This window comes from Macrobrachium rosenbergii, chromosome 7, assembly GCF_040412425.1.
Source record: "Macrobrachium rosenbergii isolate ZJJX-2024 chromosome 7, ASM4041242v1, whole genome shotgun sequence".
Taxonomy (NCBI): domain Eukaryota; kingdom Metazoa; phylum Arthropoda; class Malacostraca; order Decapoda; family Palaemonidae; genus Macrobrachium; species Macrobrachium rosenbergii.
This window is the reverse complement of record NC_089747.1, coordinates 1,494,259-1,512,500: the sequence shown is the minus strand read 5'-3', so window position 1 is coordinate 1,512,500 and position 18,242 is coordinate 1,494,259. Positions and strand designations below refer to the sequence as shown.

Below are 18,242 nucleotides of genomic sequence, written 5' to 3'. Positions count from 1 at the left end.
TCACTAGAAATATTCTTAAGCACTGAAAATATTCTTGATCCCAGAGCCAACACCAGGAAATTTATACTGAACCTCTCCTATTAGAATGCATTTAAAAGATTTAAGATAGTGTACATAATTCTTCAGTTACAAAACCGTGACCCAGTTAACAAAATCAGTGTATGAATAATAGTAATAGTAGTAAAACTACAACTAGCAGTTGTATTAAAAGTAACAATTGGTCTTATAGATACAAATGTTCAAAGAATTGTTGTAAGAGTTGAAACTTTTTAAAATAAAAATATATATAACCAAAAATTAAGTAACGGCTTAGAGTCATACAGATGATCTGTCTATTGTCATCTGGATGATTGAAAAACGACTTTCTGACTGATTTCTTGCTCATGCATTACACAGGCGTTGCATAACCAAGGGTCGTAAGTGGAATTCGAAAACTGGCAGTTAAGTTACTTATCAAATTAGTTTTAGGTTATGAAAATAATGAATGATAAAGCATGGATTCATCCAGACTGGTGTGATCTTTGAAACGTTGTACAGGGGAATAGGTACTGAAGTGATGTAAAAATTATTTATTTTGTGTGATGGATATGAAAGAATGAATATTAGATAAATGTCCTATCAGTGTTGGGCAATTATGGTGACGGAAGACAGAAAAAATCAATACATGAAATAGGACACGTCTAACCATATGCGTCGTACTGAATTTTTATAAATGGAACACAATCAAAGGTCCCTAGTGTCAATCTTTCACTTTTCCAAGTTGTGAATGGAATGGAATATAGAATTTTGGCCCAAGGCCAAACGCTGGTACCTATGAGGTCATTCAGCGCTGAAAGGGAAATTGATAATCGAAAGGTTTGAAAGGTGTAACAGGAGGAAAACCTCTCAGTTGCACTATGAAACAATTGTTAGGAGAAAGTGGAAAGTAAGATGGAAGAAAAAGAATGTGAATGGAGGTACAGCAAAAGGAATGAAAGGGGTTGCAGCTAGGGGCCGAAGGGACGCTGCAAAGAACCTTAAGTAATGCCTACAGTGCACCGCATGAGGCGCACTGACGGCACTAACCCCCTACGGGGTCCAAGTCATGAAGACTCAACGAAGCGGGAGTAATCTTATCTTGAAACCTCCTGACGTGTCAAAATGATAAGAGCAACGATTAAGGCCCATGGAAATCCTGAGAAAATGTGTTTTTCATGACGAAGGCACAATAAGGAACTGGGCGTCAGCAATCCTGCTGAGTATTTGTCGTCTGTCAACTTGGAAAAGTGATAAGAAACTTCACCTTTACGTAAAGTGGATTCTCTTAGACACCAAAGGTCAAATTCATGTTTGGTTTATCAGCTACCGAAGGGCTGTCATGCGTGCGCAAGGCAGACTTTTTAAAAGTAAGCCTAATATATATATCTTCTCCTAGTGATTACGAGACATGCCTATTGTAAGCACAAAATTATTATTCAAAACATAAACCCCCCCCTTTTTTCATATGGAACAAGCCAACAACAGGGACCACTGACTTGAAAATCAAGCTTCCAAAATATATGCTGTTTATTTGCAAGAAGTTACAGATGATAATAGGAAATAATGTGATAACAATAAATGAAAAAAAAAATATATATATATTTCTCTCACTTTCTCTCTATAACTGGGACTGGGTTGGGTTAAACTCTGGGCAACATTGAAACAAGACCGTAGCTGAGTGGAGAGCGTAATGGGACAGGTAGGCCTATATATCTCTTATTGCGACTAAGACCAAGATTTCCAGTCTATCTCACAAGGAAAGCTGTTATTTGGCTTCAAGATTTGGGAAGAGGGCTGAAAAATTAGGCAGATTTGCAACCTTACACTTGTTCCAACGTTGACTGGGATTCGAACCCAGGTTCTCACTGTTGAAATGCAAGTGTTTCAAGCCTACAACACATACACACACACACACACACACACGCCCGCGCGTGCGCGCCAAAATACTTTCACAGATGTGAATAAACATATCTACCACAAGTTAATACACGAACATTTTATGCTTCCTAATTCTACTGTGATAACCAATATATTACATTACATAAATGCCTGACATTAATTATTTTTCTTATAATTTACATATATTTTCATGTCATATTACATCTAAGCTATTATCCGTTTTTAATTCATTTGTAATAATGTATTTCTTAACTACTTCTTTAGTTTCCTTTATACTGAAATTTGGAATAACACACAACCTAAAAATATATGAGTTACCCATAATTAAGAATTACGTTTTCTATGAATGAAGTGAGAAAATGGTAATATTTTAATTATTGATAAACTCGCATAAAACGAAATCTTTTACAATTCTATCGAATAACTTATTTGCGTATCGTAAATTCCCTTGGTTCGTGGTATTTCTCAATTAAAAACAAGTAAAATAACGAAAAGTTTTATATAAAACATAAAACTCTTACTTTCTGCCCCTGGAAAATTAAAACAAACGTTTAGATTAGGTAAAGGTAAGTCTGGTTAAGTTATATTCCCACTGAAATGCCTGCTACAACAATGCCTACTAGGCCCTACGGTAGCCCTGACGCCCCCCTACTCTGCGTTCAAGAGTATTTGGGGGGGGGGTGGAGTCATGAACTATTTGGGCGGGAGGGGAGAGGGTGGTTGCAAATAATTAGAACCTGGAGTCCTCAAGTTCTGATACCTGTTGACACAGGAAGAATAATACATCAGGTTGGTGGGAGATTTCTGCTTTGTTTAACATGAATTGAAATCCTCAAGCATGAGAGAGAGAGAGAGAGAGAGAGAGAGAGAGAGAGAGAGAGAGAGAGAGAGAGAGAGAGAGAGAGAGAGAGAGAGAGGTGAAGATGAGGTACACAGGAGTTCAAAGTGTCTCATTTTTTCTCGTTCTTGTTTATGGTTAAGCTGTGCCATTGACAGCACGGGCTCTTGCTCACTGAGCAGTAATTAAAACTTCTTTTTATCAGAAACTGACCTTTTTTTTTTAACCATAAATGCAGACTGCAAAGTGGTGACTGGTAAACCAACGACCCCGGTGGGTTAGCTTTGTGACTGCCTGCCGAAGCTGGCGGCTGAGCCGGATTTCGGCAACTGTGAATGGTGGAGATGAAGGAGAAAAGAAATCCAATATGTGAAATAGTTACTATACTGGTTTGACTCATTCGTTTATCGCAGTAAACAAAAAAACAAAAAAAAACCACAGACAGATTTGTTGTAGAAAAATAAAAACTTTCGAAGTAGGACAAAGAGGTAATGTGGGAATACCCAAAAATATATGAAAAAATGCAACTGATATTGGCTATAGATTTTGGGAACAACCAAAATCGTCATGAATACCAAAACTCATGTCAGTGAAACCTCATCTCACCATTCAGTGTCTTTACTTGACCCAGCAGAGATTCTTCAAGTCAGAGATTGAGTTACAACTGGCTATGTATAGATCATTATGGCCAGACATGATCTCCATATCATGTTTAGGAAGATTTTCTTTCTCAAGATTCTGAGAAAGGGACACGTTTCATTCTGTTGAAGACAATGAGGTTGTGACCTTTGTAATCCCCATTTTTACGGGCTACGGTTTATGCTTTCAAGGAGGTTAAATATTATTATTATTATTATTATTATTATTATTATTATTATTATTATTATTATTATTATTATTATTATTATTATTATTATTATTTCAGAAGATGAAACCTATTCACATGGAACAAGCACACAGGAGCCACTGACTTGAAATTCAAGCTTCCAAAGAATGTTGGTTTCAGCCTCTCACCGCAGGCCCCACACCGCGGCAGTAACTGATCATGATACAAGGCCAGTGATTTTTTCCTTGCCCTTGGGGAGGCGCAAACAAAAATCTATAAATTACTAGCATACAAAGACTCCTATGGGACAAAACTGAGAGGCAGAATGATCTCTTTCCTATTCATTTGAGTGACAATGAGGAATCTTTCAGTTCCTCATTGGACGGTAGGGTATCGTTCTCAGCTAGCACTCTGCTGGTCCCGTGTTTGATTCTCTGACCGGCCAATGAAGAATTAGAGGAATTCATTTCTGGTGATAGAAACTCATTTCTTGTTATAATGTGGCTCAGATTCCACAATAAGCTATAGGTCCCGTTGCTAGGTAACCAATTGGTTCTTAGCCACGTAAAATAAATCTGATCCTTCGGGCCAGCCCTAGGAGAGCTGTTAACCAGCTCAGTGGTCTGGTTAAACTAAGGTATATTTAGGAATCTTAATCGTGGAACTTGGGTGGTGTCTGAAGCAGACGCGAGGAAAGCAGAGCAGGAAGTAATACATTTCTCTCTCATTTGAACAGTCATATCTCATCTATTAAAACTGTTAAGTAGTCACTAAACTAACTAATTACTTCTGCCAGATATGGTGTTTCTAAGTGAATTACTAAGTATATCACTACAGCTGTTTGTTTTCAAGCAAGCCTCGCTTTCACATAAGACGTCTAAAATTTTATGTCACCTACTAAGAAAGAATTTACCTTAAAAGGCTAAATACAAGTAATGAAATTTTTGTTCTGAAATAAAATGAGTCTTGGATACCCATTTTCTATTGTAAACAGTAAGATATTATTGCCCTGTATATCTTTTCAGTGCCCGTACCTCCAGCTCTATACTCGACAAAACTGCCGAGTTGTAACTAAATTGGAATTGCCAATAAGTGCAATGAAAAGTGTAAGCCACTGCAGTAAAGATACAGGCTGAAGAAAACATAGGAATAACAGTATGCTGATATTTATTTTCCTTAAAGCGCTACATATTTTTTACGTTTTCCATGCTTTCCTTAAAAACTATAGAAATCTAGCAAATCAGTCAAAGTAGGTCACTTATGCGGTCAATCAGAAAAACATGATCCTTAGCATCCTAGTGGGAAGGTCTCCTTAACACCCTTCGTCTCGCACATGGCGCGATAGGCCTTCGCCACGTGACAGGCGTTCCTGCTTGCAAAGCACATCTTCTTGAAAGGCTCTGTGCGGATGATTGGATTACAGCTAGATCGGACTCCAAAGAGGGTCTGGCAGTGAAGCATATGGACCACTGGGACCTGCATAGGATTCGCGGGAGCAATGGGAGGAGTCTCGCACTGGGGATTCTCCTGCCAGGACTTGACGAGCTCTTGCAGGTTAGATGCCCTTGTACCCTGAGGTGTCATCCTGTCAGTTGACTTTTCCCCATCGTAGGTGCCCAAAAGACCAGCTATTCTACCAAACGTCCAGCCAGAGACCTCGACTGATGCAGTGCGGCTGTCTCTGTAGACACGGAGTGTTATGAATGGAGTCCTGACCTTGATCTTCTCATTTTCTTTGACGATCACAACTTCACCTTGCACTTCCCTAGGCCCACTTACTGGATTTCCATTGACAGTAACCACGAATTCCGGCTTGACCTCCACTGTAGCTCCAGCAGCCTTCAAAATGAAGTGTGGCAAATGGCCGGGCTGCTGATTTTGCATAACCAAGGAGTGAGTCTTGTACTGTGCAAGCAAGACTTTGCAGGGAGAATGAGGTACTCGCAGGACAACTCCATCAAATGTAAGGATCTCTGATCCATCAACAACCATGGCTGTGTGATTGTAAGGTGGCAGAAGATAACGTGCATGACGAGGAAGGAATTTATAATGAGCCCATAGAATGTTATCAATTGGAGTGGGCATCAGAGCTTCAAGCCACCATAGTGCACGGTCAACAACTGGAGTTGGATTCAGTGAAACATAGTACAAAGCTTGAGGAAGTGACTGCACTGGTCGACGAACAGGTAATTGAAGCTCGAAGTAGCTACCATCGATTTGAACAGGTAAGAAGAGAGCTTTCTGCACAATATTCTTGCCCAACTTATCTAAGCCCTTGAAAACCATTCGTTCCTAGGAAAAAGAAAGAAGTAAGTTTTAACTGTTTTACCTCACGTAGAATTAGACTTTTCCGCCTTGTAATTTCAGTATTAACATTTGCATTAAAAATGTCCTAAGTTAATTGTACTGGAAAATGAAAAGTCCTTACAAAGTTCATGTCGCGGACGATCCAGTTAACAAGATGCCTGACTTTCTTGTAGTGCATAAGATTACGTCTCTGCCTGTTAACGTCCTTTGCGAGAGTGTTCTTGACTTTCCTCCAGATCTGCTGCAATCCCTGGTACTCCTCTTGGTACTCATTCCAGAGTGAATCAAAGTCAGATTCTATAGCCCTACAGAAAGAACTCTCCAGGAACTCGTTCCACCATCGACGGAACACCTCTGGCATTTCACCAGTTTGCAGGCCACGAGCAGTTCCCATTACAACTGCAAAGAATATTGATTCAGTACATATCGATAGCTCCTTACTAGTTCATCCATATGCTCTAATAAATAAAAAGGTAAAATCTACAGATTTAACTGCATCCATCACGCTATCTTATTTGTAAGTTTGTACGTATTGACTTTGAATTCCCATTCTCACCATTAATCAAAGTCACTTGTATAAAGAAATACAGAAAAATGTCTTCAGATATTCCACTGTTTGAAAGAAGTGGTTGTGATGAAACCTGCCAAAACTGATTAGAAGTTTTTTCCGTAAATGGCTTACCTTCAGTGACTACTCGAGTTAATCCAGGGAATTCCTCTCGAATAGTTCTTATCATGTTGGATACAGATGATGATAAACTGTTCTGGTAGTGAGAATAAAGAGACCAAACCTTTGAACATCCCTCAGCAACGTTAGACAGAAGGCCACCGCGAGCCCATTCCCTGAGCCTGTCATATTTAGGAATGACTAAATCGTTTTCCAAATCAGAATAGATTCTCGAAGCTTCGTTTTTAATTTCCTGCCATACTGAAGACATGTGGCCAGATGGTGAACCAGATCCCTCTTGTAAAACTTCACTGCTCATAGAATCCATCCAGTTGCCTGCAGAAGACATGAGCCTCTCCAACATATCACCAACAGTACTCTGGAAAAGACAGTTCATTATGTTTCTCTGGCACTTGATGCAGTACTTCATACTTAATTAAGAAATGAGGAACTTTATAGGTAATGAATTTATTCAGAGTTACTTACGTCATTTTACTAACCTTGATTTCACGTAGCTTGTCACCTTCATACTTAGTTTCCATCTTCATCATTGTGGGAGAAGTCAGCACCATGCGAGCCATGCCAAGTGGTCTTTTCTCCATGGTTTGTGGGTTGGCTTCCAAAATACTGGCCTCGACGTTCTTCATTCCTTGTATACCGAGCTTAGTTATGTACATCCTGTCACTTCCATGCTTCTTTGTGGTCAGTGAAATAAATCCTGGCTTGCAAAGCTCAGAATAGATGTCGTAAGTTCCAATGAGGGATGACTTAGCCTTGGCTTCAGCTCGTACTCCATAACACAAAGAACTCTGATGAGGATGAAGTGCTACAGAAATGTCTATGGCCTTTTGATTTTCATTCTCTATGATGAAAGAAGCAGCGGCACTTCTGCCAGTCCTCTTATCATATCTTCCTGACATCCTGAAGGTTGTAGGAGAAGAGTGAGTCTTGTGGAATTTAATATCAAATCCAACATTGCTTTGACCATAGGCTCCACGTACAACGACTTTGGGGTGATCCTTCAGTACCTGCAAAATAAATAGATTTTGAATATCAATAGGGATAGATCTTTTAAAAAGTGTATTTTCATTTAAACAGAATATCAATAATTATGGATTTTTGTACAACTCACCTTTCCTTCAAGTTTTGCTTCCACGATGACAGTGTTTCGAGCATAAATGAGTGATTCTAACCTTCCAGTGATCTTATCTTCTGGTCTGAGGAAAATATCGAGCTCAACAGTTCCTGTGACCTTCTGTTCCTCTCTTCTGAGCTGAATATCAATTCGACGGTCCCTCTCTAGTCCTGGATGACTGACTCGACCTTCATATCTGGATTCTCCACTCCAGTCGGAATGAGATTTGCGGATGGCAATTTCATATTTGGAATCACTGAAACCCTTGTGAGGAGTGAAGCTGCAATGGCAATCAGCACAACTTGGGCCTGTGCAAGTATTGCATCCACATCCTCCTTCCATTGTACGAGAGGGTGACATCAGCAACAGGGAATAAGAATGATGGTCATGATGTTTGTAGTGGGCACGATAAAGAGCAGAACGCCGAGGGCTATCAACCATGGATGATGAGCTAGAAGATATGAGATGATCTATTGCCTTCATGAGCTTAAGTACTTCTTCTAGGTTAAGTTCCACTTCGAACCCTTGTACTCCATGCTCAGGAGACAGTTTTAGTTTGTACATTGCACCATTGACAGGAGAACCAATTTCAATGACCCACTTGGTAGTGTATTCACCCTGTTGATTATTCAGCTGAAGCTTGGTCTTTATTGGCTGTTGGAGTGATGGGCAGGTCACTTCAATCTGTAAAATATTAATGTTGTATTCCCTTTCAGATTAGTAATTTCATGAGAGTATTGGTTTTGTTATTAGAGATATTTATAATTTTGCAAGAAATGTCCATGAAAAGGGCCAGTGGGGTACTGTCTAAATAAATCTCTCCTATTAGTAAAAACATATAAATGTTGATGATATTTTGGTACTTCTCAGAAGAGAAATGTTTTTAACCTCCAGTGAATGTTGATTGTTTGCTTAATATAATTGTTTAAAAGAAATGATTCCTTTAATTGTAAAAAATTATGTAAAGGAGGGTAACCATGAATACTCCTCTTTCCACATACTTGGGGTCAGGGGAATAAGAACAGCTGTTCCACTATGAATATGATTGTTTTGTCTGTTATGTTCTTATATAAAACAGAAATAACCTTTTACCTGTAATTCAGCTTCCCTTTGGCTGGGTGTCCAGCGATGCATTGCTTCTAAGTTTACTCTAGATTGTCGACCTCCAGGCCCAACAAGATCTGCTTTGGTCGTCAGCCTCAAGTTCTGTAGTCCTTCACGCCACTCAAGAGCACTTTCTGAATTCCATTTATACTCTCTGTTTTCAGGTGTCCTGAAGGTTACGTCTGCCCCTACTTTTGGTCCAGATCCCTCCTTCTCTACCATTAAGATAGCATTCATTTTGTACATTTGTTGGCTGGGGTTTGTTACCTCTAGCATCAAACTGTTCCTTCCAACAAACCATGTGCGGATGTCATGGAGTTTCAGTTCAGCCTTGAATTGATGTTGTCTCTCTAAGTAGGCCCAGTTGCCCCTGTAAAAAAAGAATGTTTTGGCATCAGTAAACTAAAATAGGTACAAGAGTGCATGATCTCACTGTCATTACATGAATAAGATTAACAGGAATGTTATTGGTGCTGAAAATATATTTTCCCAGCAAAACTTTGAAAGTAACTCACTGGATGACACAGTCTCGTAGAGTTGATAGTGATTAACCATTTTGACTTCAGCCTTGATTTTCTTATTTGCCATGATCAGCGTCCCAAGCAAATTCAGCGTTTGCTCTCTTGCCTTCGAAATCAACATCCAAGAAACCTTTTCTTCTTAGTGGGGAAGAACTCTTTGGTCCTATCAGCTGGTTGAAAGTCAAGTGAAGGATTTTCTCACTGACAATGACATTCACTGTTTTTTCTATCATGGATGGAATGAGTATTTTAAAGTCCAGATTGGTTTCCTGTCCATCTCGAGTCGCCATGTTCCACTGCACATTAATGAGACGTTCTTCTCTGTCTTTTAGTTCAACGACAAAGGCTTGTTTGCCATGCATCATTACAAGTGAGGCTGTGACTGTATGGGGTTGGCTGCGAAGTAAAACTGCCCTCAATTCGGCCTTGAGGTGAGTGTTTTTAGGTGAAAGCATGGCTGTGACTGGTCCTTCTACATGGAAAATAGGACTTTCTCCATGTTTGGCCATTGCTCTGACTTGGTACTGAGAGCTTCCTTGGCCTGCTGCGGAAGCTTCGATCATGACTTTCTTCATACGTTCGGGAATATCAAGCTGTGAATAATAGAATTAATTATATTTAGAATCCTGGTAACCTTATTTATTTGGCACTTCAGTGAAGGTAATATTTTTTTTTTAAATAAAATGCAAGATTGAACATACCAAAAATTTGACTTGTGATGTTTCGCCTGACCGAATTAGTATCATCTCTAATTCAATAACCTTTCCACCTTCTTGGGAAGCCACTTGCCATTCAGCTCCAATTTTACTTTCTTGGTTGTATAAAATGAAGTTATTCTTATACCTGGCATTTCCGATTTTAGCTGAAAAAAAAAATAAATTGCAACTTTCTTACTACTTAGCCACAAAAAACACATTCCTTACAGACTTTTCATTTATACCAAATAGTAACATTACGCAGATGCTACTGGTGGTTATATAAAACAATACCAAATAACCATTGATTTTAAATCAAGACATACATACAGCAACAGATCCAAATATTTTAATAAAAAATTTACCTTCAATATTAGATTTCAAGGTCATATCTCTGTATGAACCTCCTTCCATGACATGGTTGCCCATGATAACAACCTTTTCATTTCCTCGCTGACCAAGCTTGAGAGCTGACCTGTACTGGGACTCGCCTTCCTTTCTCACGAAAGAAACGATGTGGAAATTTCTCAATGCTATGTTAGTTTCGAATTTGCGCAGTCTTTGTGGAAGAGGTATTCTGCACCATTCATGATATCTCAGGTCTCCGCTAACTGTCGAGAATATACAGAAAACTATGAAGTTTTTAAACAAAAAAATCTGTATTCCTGTTACACAAAGTTATCCTACCGTGAAAAAATCTTAATATCCTTTACAATATCAGATAGCAATAAAAATCAAATGATATATATACCTTCAAAGTTGAATTGTGCCCACTCTCTGACGGCAGCTAATGTCTGCAATACCACATCCAATTTGACTTCTTCTCCCTCACCATTCCACAAGAACTTAGCTTCAATACCCTTCGTGCTAGGATTGTACTGTCTGCTTTCACTGAAATAGGCAATCATCTGGACTTGTTTTTCTGACTGAGTCCACTTTCTGATCATATGGATGCTGATTCCTCCTAAACGTTCAGATTCGAGTGTTGCAGATATTTTCTTTCTTCTCCTTCATTGGCAGAGGTAATGATGGCAGTAGCTTTCTTTGGTGAGGAGGATCCTGGAGCTTCTAGCTCGACTTTAATCACCTTCTTCCTCCAGCATGCTCTTCTCTACCCTTTACACGGAGTCCTCTCATTCCTGAATCTGCCTTTCTAAGACTACCTTGACAATGGCAGGTGGACCAAGTGGAAGACCTTGACTGCGGAAAATGTTTGGCATGTTGACGTCATAGCAGAGTTTGAGTCCGAGAACTGGTTCCATTTTCGTTACACAAGACTGAGTCTGGAATCGTGTGCTTTGTACAGAGGAAGGATGAACTTTGGTCTCCTGCTGACCCTTGACTCTCTTCATAAGGTAAGTTTCACTCTGTGCCTTCACCAACTCCATTTTCTCTGGCAATTCTAATTCAACTTCAAAGCCTTCACCAGGTGTGTATTTAGCATTAATGCTTGCTCCATAGTTTGTTGCAATGTGATTCTTCATCTTAATTCCAGCACGAACAATGTGACAGTCATAGCCTATAAATGCATCTATCTGAGTTGATAAACTCGGCAAGAATTTGACAACACCAGGAGTACCAGACATGAGTCCTCTGACCTGAGTTTCCACCTTAATTCCAGCCACTGCTGTTCCCTCCAATTTCATTTTGACAGGTAATCCTTGCATTGTAGGCAAATGATAGTCCAGGTAAAACTGAGCTGTTCGTACTGTATCGATGTTGGAAGTTGCTGCTCTGTTGATCATGTTGTCAAACTTATCAAATAGGCTACTGAGAAGTTCATCAACTTTGATATTTTTCATATTTCCTTCCCAAGATCCAAAGGCCATTTCTTGATTATTGATTCGAGCATAGATATCTGCTTTCTGCATGTGCCTGTTACCATACAGTTTATCAAAGAGATGAGTGAGCTGTGACCAGTCAATAGACCTTCTCTGCCTGAAGGAGCCTTCTAAACTTTCGCTAATCTTGCCAAAGGTCTCTTTGAGATCTTCCCAGATCTGTCTTGCTGGAGTCCTCTTTAAGTAACTGTGTGGCCCGAAAAGTTCTTCTATAATTATCTCGAGTCCTTCAAAACGTGCTCCAATCTCTCCAATATTGAAGGGTGTTGCACCAAGGGCAGCTGTGAGATTAAGGTTAACCGAACGAGGAACATAAGATCCTGGGGCATAAATGACATTAGACTCTACTCCAGCACCTACACCAAAGGTTGGCGCATAGTACGACAGGTCAATATTGCGAGAATGTGTTCTCCAGTCTTTGGTGAAGTTAGAAGGCAGGACTATACTTTCAAGCTTAGATTTAAGATTTCCCTTGTATGTAGCAATAGATTCCTTAACATTGTGGAGATGGCTCAGGATGAAACTTCTCACTGCAAAGATGAATGTTAAATTCAGATTAATTACCAGCTGCTTCTACTGCAAAAGTTAGTAAGAAAAGCATAGGCTATTCCATCAATAACATAATGTTCATTTTAGACATGGCATCTCTAACCTTACCTTGAGTATTTTCTTCTACAGCTATTTTTTCAATAATCTTGTGCAGATCTTCATATTTAGCACATTTAATTGCTGCAAGATATGATCCAATACGCACTTCAGTTTTCTTTCTATGATCAAGAGCAACGTTAATGAGTTGTTTCATTATTGGGTGGATCTGAAAAATCAGAGAATTATGAACTATAAATCCTTAATTTTAACAATGCTTATACCCTTCAAGAATCTTTTTATAACAAACGTATTAAAATGTAAGCATAATATAAATAAATGATAATCTGAGATCTTTGGGACTTACTTCCTGGTGACAGTGAACGTTCCTGAAGGCCTGGGTGGCTGCCTTGCGGATGCCTTTGTCAGCTTCTGGATTTTCTATGCACTGCAAGATTGGTCTGGCTATTTCAGAATTCATCACTCCCCATGTTGCCAAGGACTTCAGCAGAGCAAGAGCGTGCTCTCTTGTTTCTTCATCTGGTGAGGCAGTGCACATTTGTCCTACTTTGCTGCTTAGAGTCTCAGCTAACTGTCTGACAGGAGCTTTTTCTTGGCATTTAGGATTTTGTCTGCAGTAAGTATGGACCATGGTGGCACCAGCTAGAGTGGTCCTTGGGAAACGCTGGAAATTTTCAAAGAGAGGCTTCAAGGCTTCAATGGAGTGAATGCATGGTCGGGGCATGAAGTACATGGAAGCAGCATAAAGGGCAGCTCGACCTCCAGTAGCTTTACCAGAAATCAACTCTTCCACCATAACCTTGACTGCTCCAGATTCGTAAACAAAAGCTAATCCGTCTAAGAACAAGCTTTCCATCTTTTGACGTTGTTCACAGATTTGGCCACCACGGATCTTCTCAAGAGTTTGTGGTATTGCCTCTTCGGGTACACGGCGCAAGAAATGTAAGGCTTTGGCAATTTGAGATGCTGCATGTTCATGAACTCCATGCTTTACCTTTTCGCATACTTGTTTGAGCACTTCATCTAGTTTGGCCACCATTGATGGATCCTTCTTTAGTGTGTGCTGATCATAACGAAGAGTCTTCCTGATAAAGCGGCTAGGCAGCTGAGAAACTGAAGGAGGAATCTGGTCTGTTTTTGACTGGAATCGTAGAACTGATTCTTGGTGGGCTTCGACGTACTTGTAAGAACCATAGGCTGGCTTGATGATATTCTTGTCTTTACAAGTAATGCTGGTGTAAATACCATTTGTAATTTCCTGTTTGCATTCAGAATAGGATTCTTCCAAAGGCAAAGGAGCCTTCACCCACATTTTTCGTGTCTCAGCTCGGTTAGCGTAATGATCTTGGCAGAAGCGATGGTTTTTCAACTTGGTCACAACAACCTTCTCTCCCTCACGTTGCACTTCATACATTGTTGAGCAGTTACCGATTATATCAGTCTGTTTAAATATATGAAATAAAGAATAGAAAGTTTTGACTTGCACTATTGTTAGTGTCATATTGCCAATAAAAGTTGATTATTTTCCTTCATATTTCATAAAAGTATGAGTTAATTCCATAGCATATTTTTATAATAAAATTAAGTGCTTCGCAAATTTAATCCTGTTACTATTATGATCTCTGATTATATATCCAAAGTCTTACCTCTGTGAAGTTGAGGCCTGAGTTGATGGTGGAGTTGGAGGGTAAGGTGTTCTGGAAAGCAGATGCAATGCCTTTTTTCAAGTTGATAGACCAAGTGTCATCATCAGGATGGCCACATGCCTCTTTCACACGTCCGTCGAAGATAGACACCACTAGGGGGTACCTCTCGAGGAACCTGGCTTCAGCAGACCCTGAAAGTAGAAAGTAACCTTCACTGACCTCAAATCACAAGAGCCGAGTTCTCTATATTTCAGTGTCCAAAGACTTCGATTTAAAATATGAATTCATTGTGATACCAAGGGCTACAAGTGCCCTACCTGAACCACCTCCAATGGAAGGATTCTTCATGGTGATGGCCATATCACAGGGTGAGAGCCACGAAAGCTCGACCTGAGAGTTCCATTCCATTTCTGCAGTGGCCCCTTCGACATCCTTCAAGTGGGTACGGGACTTGCCAGTGTATGAGTACACGTATGTCTTTTCGGGGGCGTAGAAGAGTTTGGGCGATCCGGCAACTGGGCATTCCTTTGAGCATAAGTTAGTACCTGATGGCCATGGAGCTGGGAAAGAGAGACGATGACACTCATAAACATGCAGGGACAACGGGAATTTTCTCTTTGAAATCTTGCAAAGGGCTTTTTAGGAATAAGGGAAAATTAACCAGCAGCTGCTACTTTGACTCAGAATAATGGTACGCACATGCTTCCACCAGCATAGAAGGTAATAAAGGTAAATGTATCCTGAGGATACATAGCTACTCCCTCAAAGCATATTGTTGAATAACATTAAATCAGTCTACGTGTTTTAAAAGCAAACATGGTTTCGGTATTTTTTACTTATTTTATTGAAATCTCATTGTGTTGCCGTCAAGTATAAAAGAAGAATTGTTATCTTATTATAAAATCATACGGTTTTTATGCTTTATATGTTCTGAAATCAAGTGAAACAATATCTTTGATGTCTATATTTAACTTATAAATCCTAAATTGCTGTCAAATTATAACTGAAAATCTAGAACAACTGAGAATAATTACCAGCTGAAGCCGTCGCCACAATGGCGAGAACGAGAAAGGCTGCAGAGGAGGTCATGGTGGCAGGAGATTGTCACCACAACTACTGGTCAGTACCTTCCTCGAGCCAGCTTTTATACCCCCCTGGGAATGCCCACCTTTGACCTTCTGCCTTGGCATTCAATCGAGAATTTCTTATCCTGATGTGGCTACCGAGTTCATCGTGTGACTGGGTTTGGTGATAAGGATTATCAGTCAAATAAAGGGAGTTCATGCACTCTTGCTATTTCAGCTGATTGGGTTATGCTGACCGAGGTCTGGATGTGATTATTGTGTGTCTTGAGAAGTTTAATCATGAGACGGATGTCTGGCCGTGTCTGGTTTTCGTGTGTCCTTTTACCCATGGGTGTTTATTGTCTGACTTTACTAATCATCTCATTTCAACTCACAAGCTTTTTTATGGATAGGACTTGCCGAATATATTTTGTGGAAATTAATTCTAAAAATGGTTTGTTTTCGTGACTTGCTTTGCTTCGAAGGTCTAGTTCTGACATTTGTTCATTGCTTCTGTGATCTATGACTGTATCATCTTCCTTTTACAAAGTGTATTATTTGATTAACCTTCTGAGTGATTGGTAAACTAGGATCACAGATACAAATTAATACGGAAAAGATATTCAGTCTTCATAATGTCTTGTGCTCTACATCCACGTAATTACTATTATTATTCAGATGATGATGCTTATTCATATGGAACAAGCCCACAGGGGCCATCGACTTAAAATTCAAGCTTCCAAAGAACGTGGTGTTTATTAGAAAGAAGTAACAGAAGATGGGGAAAAACAGAGGAGAGACCACTCTGTAAAAAAGTGGTGTTTACCCGTTGTGGACATCTGAGCTATGGACAAACAGTTGATACTGGTGGAACCACTTGACTTTCATATTTGAAACAGTGGAAACTTGAAAATGGGTGTTTGCTCTCTGGCTTGAATGTAAGTTTAGCAAATATTCTCTCTTACGCAATTTCCTACTGATGTTGCTTTCGACGCTGCTAGCTTGATTGCAATGAAACGTAGTTCAAAACAGGTGGTTACAATTTCTCAGCAAAGCAGTTCCGAAAAGTGTTGTCTCTTTCAGGAACACTGCTTCACTCTTAACAAAGTAGTCCCGAAAAGTGTTGTCTCTCTTACAAGAACTACTTCACTCTCAATATAGTAGTCCTGAAAAGTGTTGTCTCTCTTACGAGAACTACTTCACTCTCAATAAAGTAGTCCCGAAAAGTGTTGTCTCTCTTACGAGAACTACTTCACACTCAACAAAGTAGTCCACTCAATTTATGAGAACTAATCAAAAGTAGTCCCAAAAAGTGTTGTCTCTCTTACGAGAACTACTTCACTCTTAACAAAGTAGTCCCAAAAGTGTTGTCTCTCTTACGAGAACTACTTCACTCTCAATAAAGTAGTCCCGAAAAGTGTTGTCTCTCTTACGAGAACTACTTCACTCTCAATATATAGTCCCGAAAAGTGTTGTCTCTCTTACGAGAACTACTTCACTCTCAACAAAGTAGTCCCGAAAAGTGTTGTCTCTCTTACGAGAACTACTTCACTCTCAATAAAGTAGTCCCGAAAAGTGTTGTCTCTCTTACGAGAACTACTTCACTCTTAACAAAGTAGTCCCGAAAAGTGTTCTCTCTCTTACGAGAACTACTTCACTCTCAACAAAGTAGTCCCGAAAAGTGTTGTCTCTCTTACGAGAACTACTTCACTCTCAACAAAGTAGTCCCGAAAAGTGTTGTCTCTCTTACGAGAACTACTTCACTCTCAACAAAGTAGTCCCGAAAAGTGTTGTCTCTCTTACGAGAACGACTTCACTCTCAACAAAGTAGTCCCGAAAAGTGTTGTCTCTCTTAAGAAAACTACTTCACTCTTAACAGAGTAGTTCTGAAAACTACTTGTTTTCCATTTTCATGGAGTCTGTTCATCACTGTGGAACTCCAGTTCTTTTCCTTTTACCTCCAACAAAGAAGTTATATTTTATTTGGTCTGTTTGTTGGGCCGATAGCAAGAATACGCAAAAGGTTACGTGTGGATACTCTGAAAAAATTTTACCTCAAAAATCCCTCGTGAGGGGCAACAGGTGAATTGATTGCATGGGAGGTAGGAATGCAAGTTTGGGTAGATACAGGAGTCCAACTTTCAGTGTGAAGGGGCCTTTTTGAAGGTAGGATGTAGTCTTTAAAGTCTCTTGCTTTAATTTACTTTCTGTGACAGTTATTGGCAAATTTATTTTCTGAACATGAATCTGGCTGGTAATATTGTGGGATTTTAGGCCCTGGATCTTTAGGGTATATATTTCCATTTGCACTCTGCGTCCTTTGTTTTCTTTAAAGGTCACCAATCTGTTTCAGGATCAAAGTGCAGCTTTAGTGTCTGCTGTGAAGAATAGTAGTAATAGTAGTGGTAGTAGCAGCAGTAGTAGTGGTAATAGTTTCATACTAATTTCTTGTCAGTGTATAAGAGGTACCTTCCGTGTATTACTGCACTGCTACGAGACATTTATCAGTGTTTATTTTTGGGGGGCAAAAATAATTGTTGTATTGCTCTGTACGTTGTGGAGATGATGTTCTCTGGATCTAAGTGAATCATTAGACTGAAGGTACAGCAGTTTAATGCAGCATTCGACTGATGGTACAGCAGACTCGATCCTTGCTGCATATCTGTTTTACATATTCATACTATTACTTTAGCGTGGCCGCTGATGAAGGTAGGCTGAAACAGTAGCTTGCTTTTTGAATTTTATGCTTTTAAGCCAAGCACTAAGGCGCCTTCAGCCACTCGTCACTTAAGACAGTGAAAAGAGTTGGAGCAGCTGGACAGCAAGATAGAGAGATCCAGAAAATAAAGGAGATGAAGTGCAAGGACCTAAAGGTGGATTGGGGAGAAAACCTCACGGTTTCACTAAGAAGTCAGTGAGAGAGGCTGGACAGCAAGATATCTCTAAAGAAGGGAAGGATTAGCTCACAAAAAGTTATAATATGATAACTGAATGTTAATAAATGGGAAAAATAACTGGGATTCTGTTTTTCCTGGTTGTTCTTTATAATAATAATAATAATAATAATAATAATAA

At 39.5% G+C, this 18,242-nt stretch overlaps 1 protein-coding gene across 1 annotated transcript; it reads right to left on the bottom strand.

Moving 5' to 3' along the window:
• Positions 1-4,731: 4,731 nt before the first annotated feature.
• LOC136839978 (vitellogenin-like) lies at positions 4,732-15,204 on the bottom strand. The gene is given in 20 exon segments (XM_067106255.1): positions 4,732-5,873; positions 6,010-6,287; positions 6,571-6,934; positions 7,056-7,583; positions 7,688-8,374; positions 8,783-9,164; positions 9,310-9,340; positions 9,343-9,377; positions 9,379-9,908; positions 10,017-10,177; positions 10,376-10,621; positions 10,762-11,013; positions 11,016-11,102; positions 11,105-11,170; positions 11,173-12,381; positions 12,509-12,665; positions 12,804-13,898; positions 14,104-14,294; positions 14,421-14,663; positions 15,138-15,204. Coding segments are annotated over 20 exon segments (7,602 nt in total). The 5' UTR covers positions 15,193-15,204; the 3' UTR covers positions 4,732-4,868.
• Positions 15,205-18,242: the final 3,038 nt, after the last annotated feature.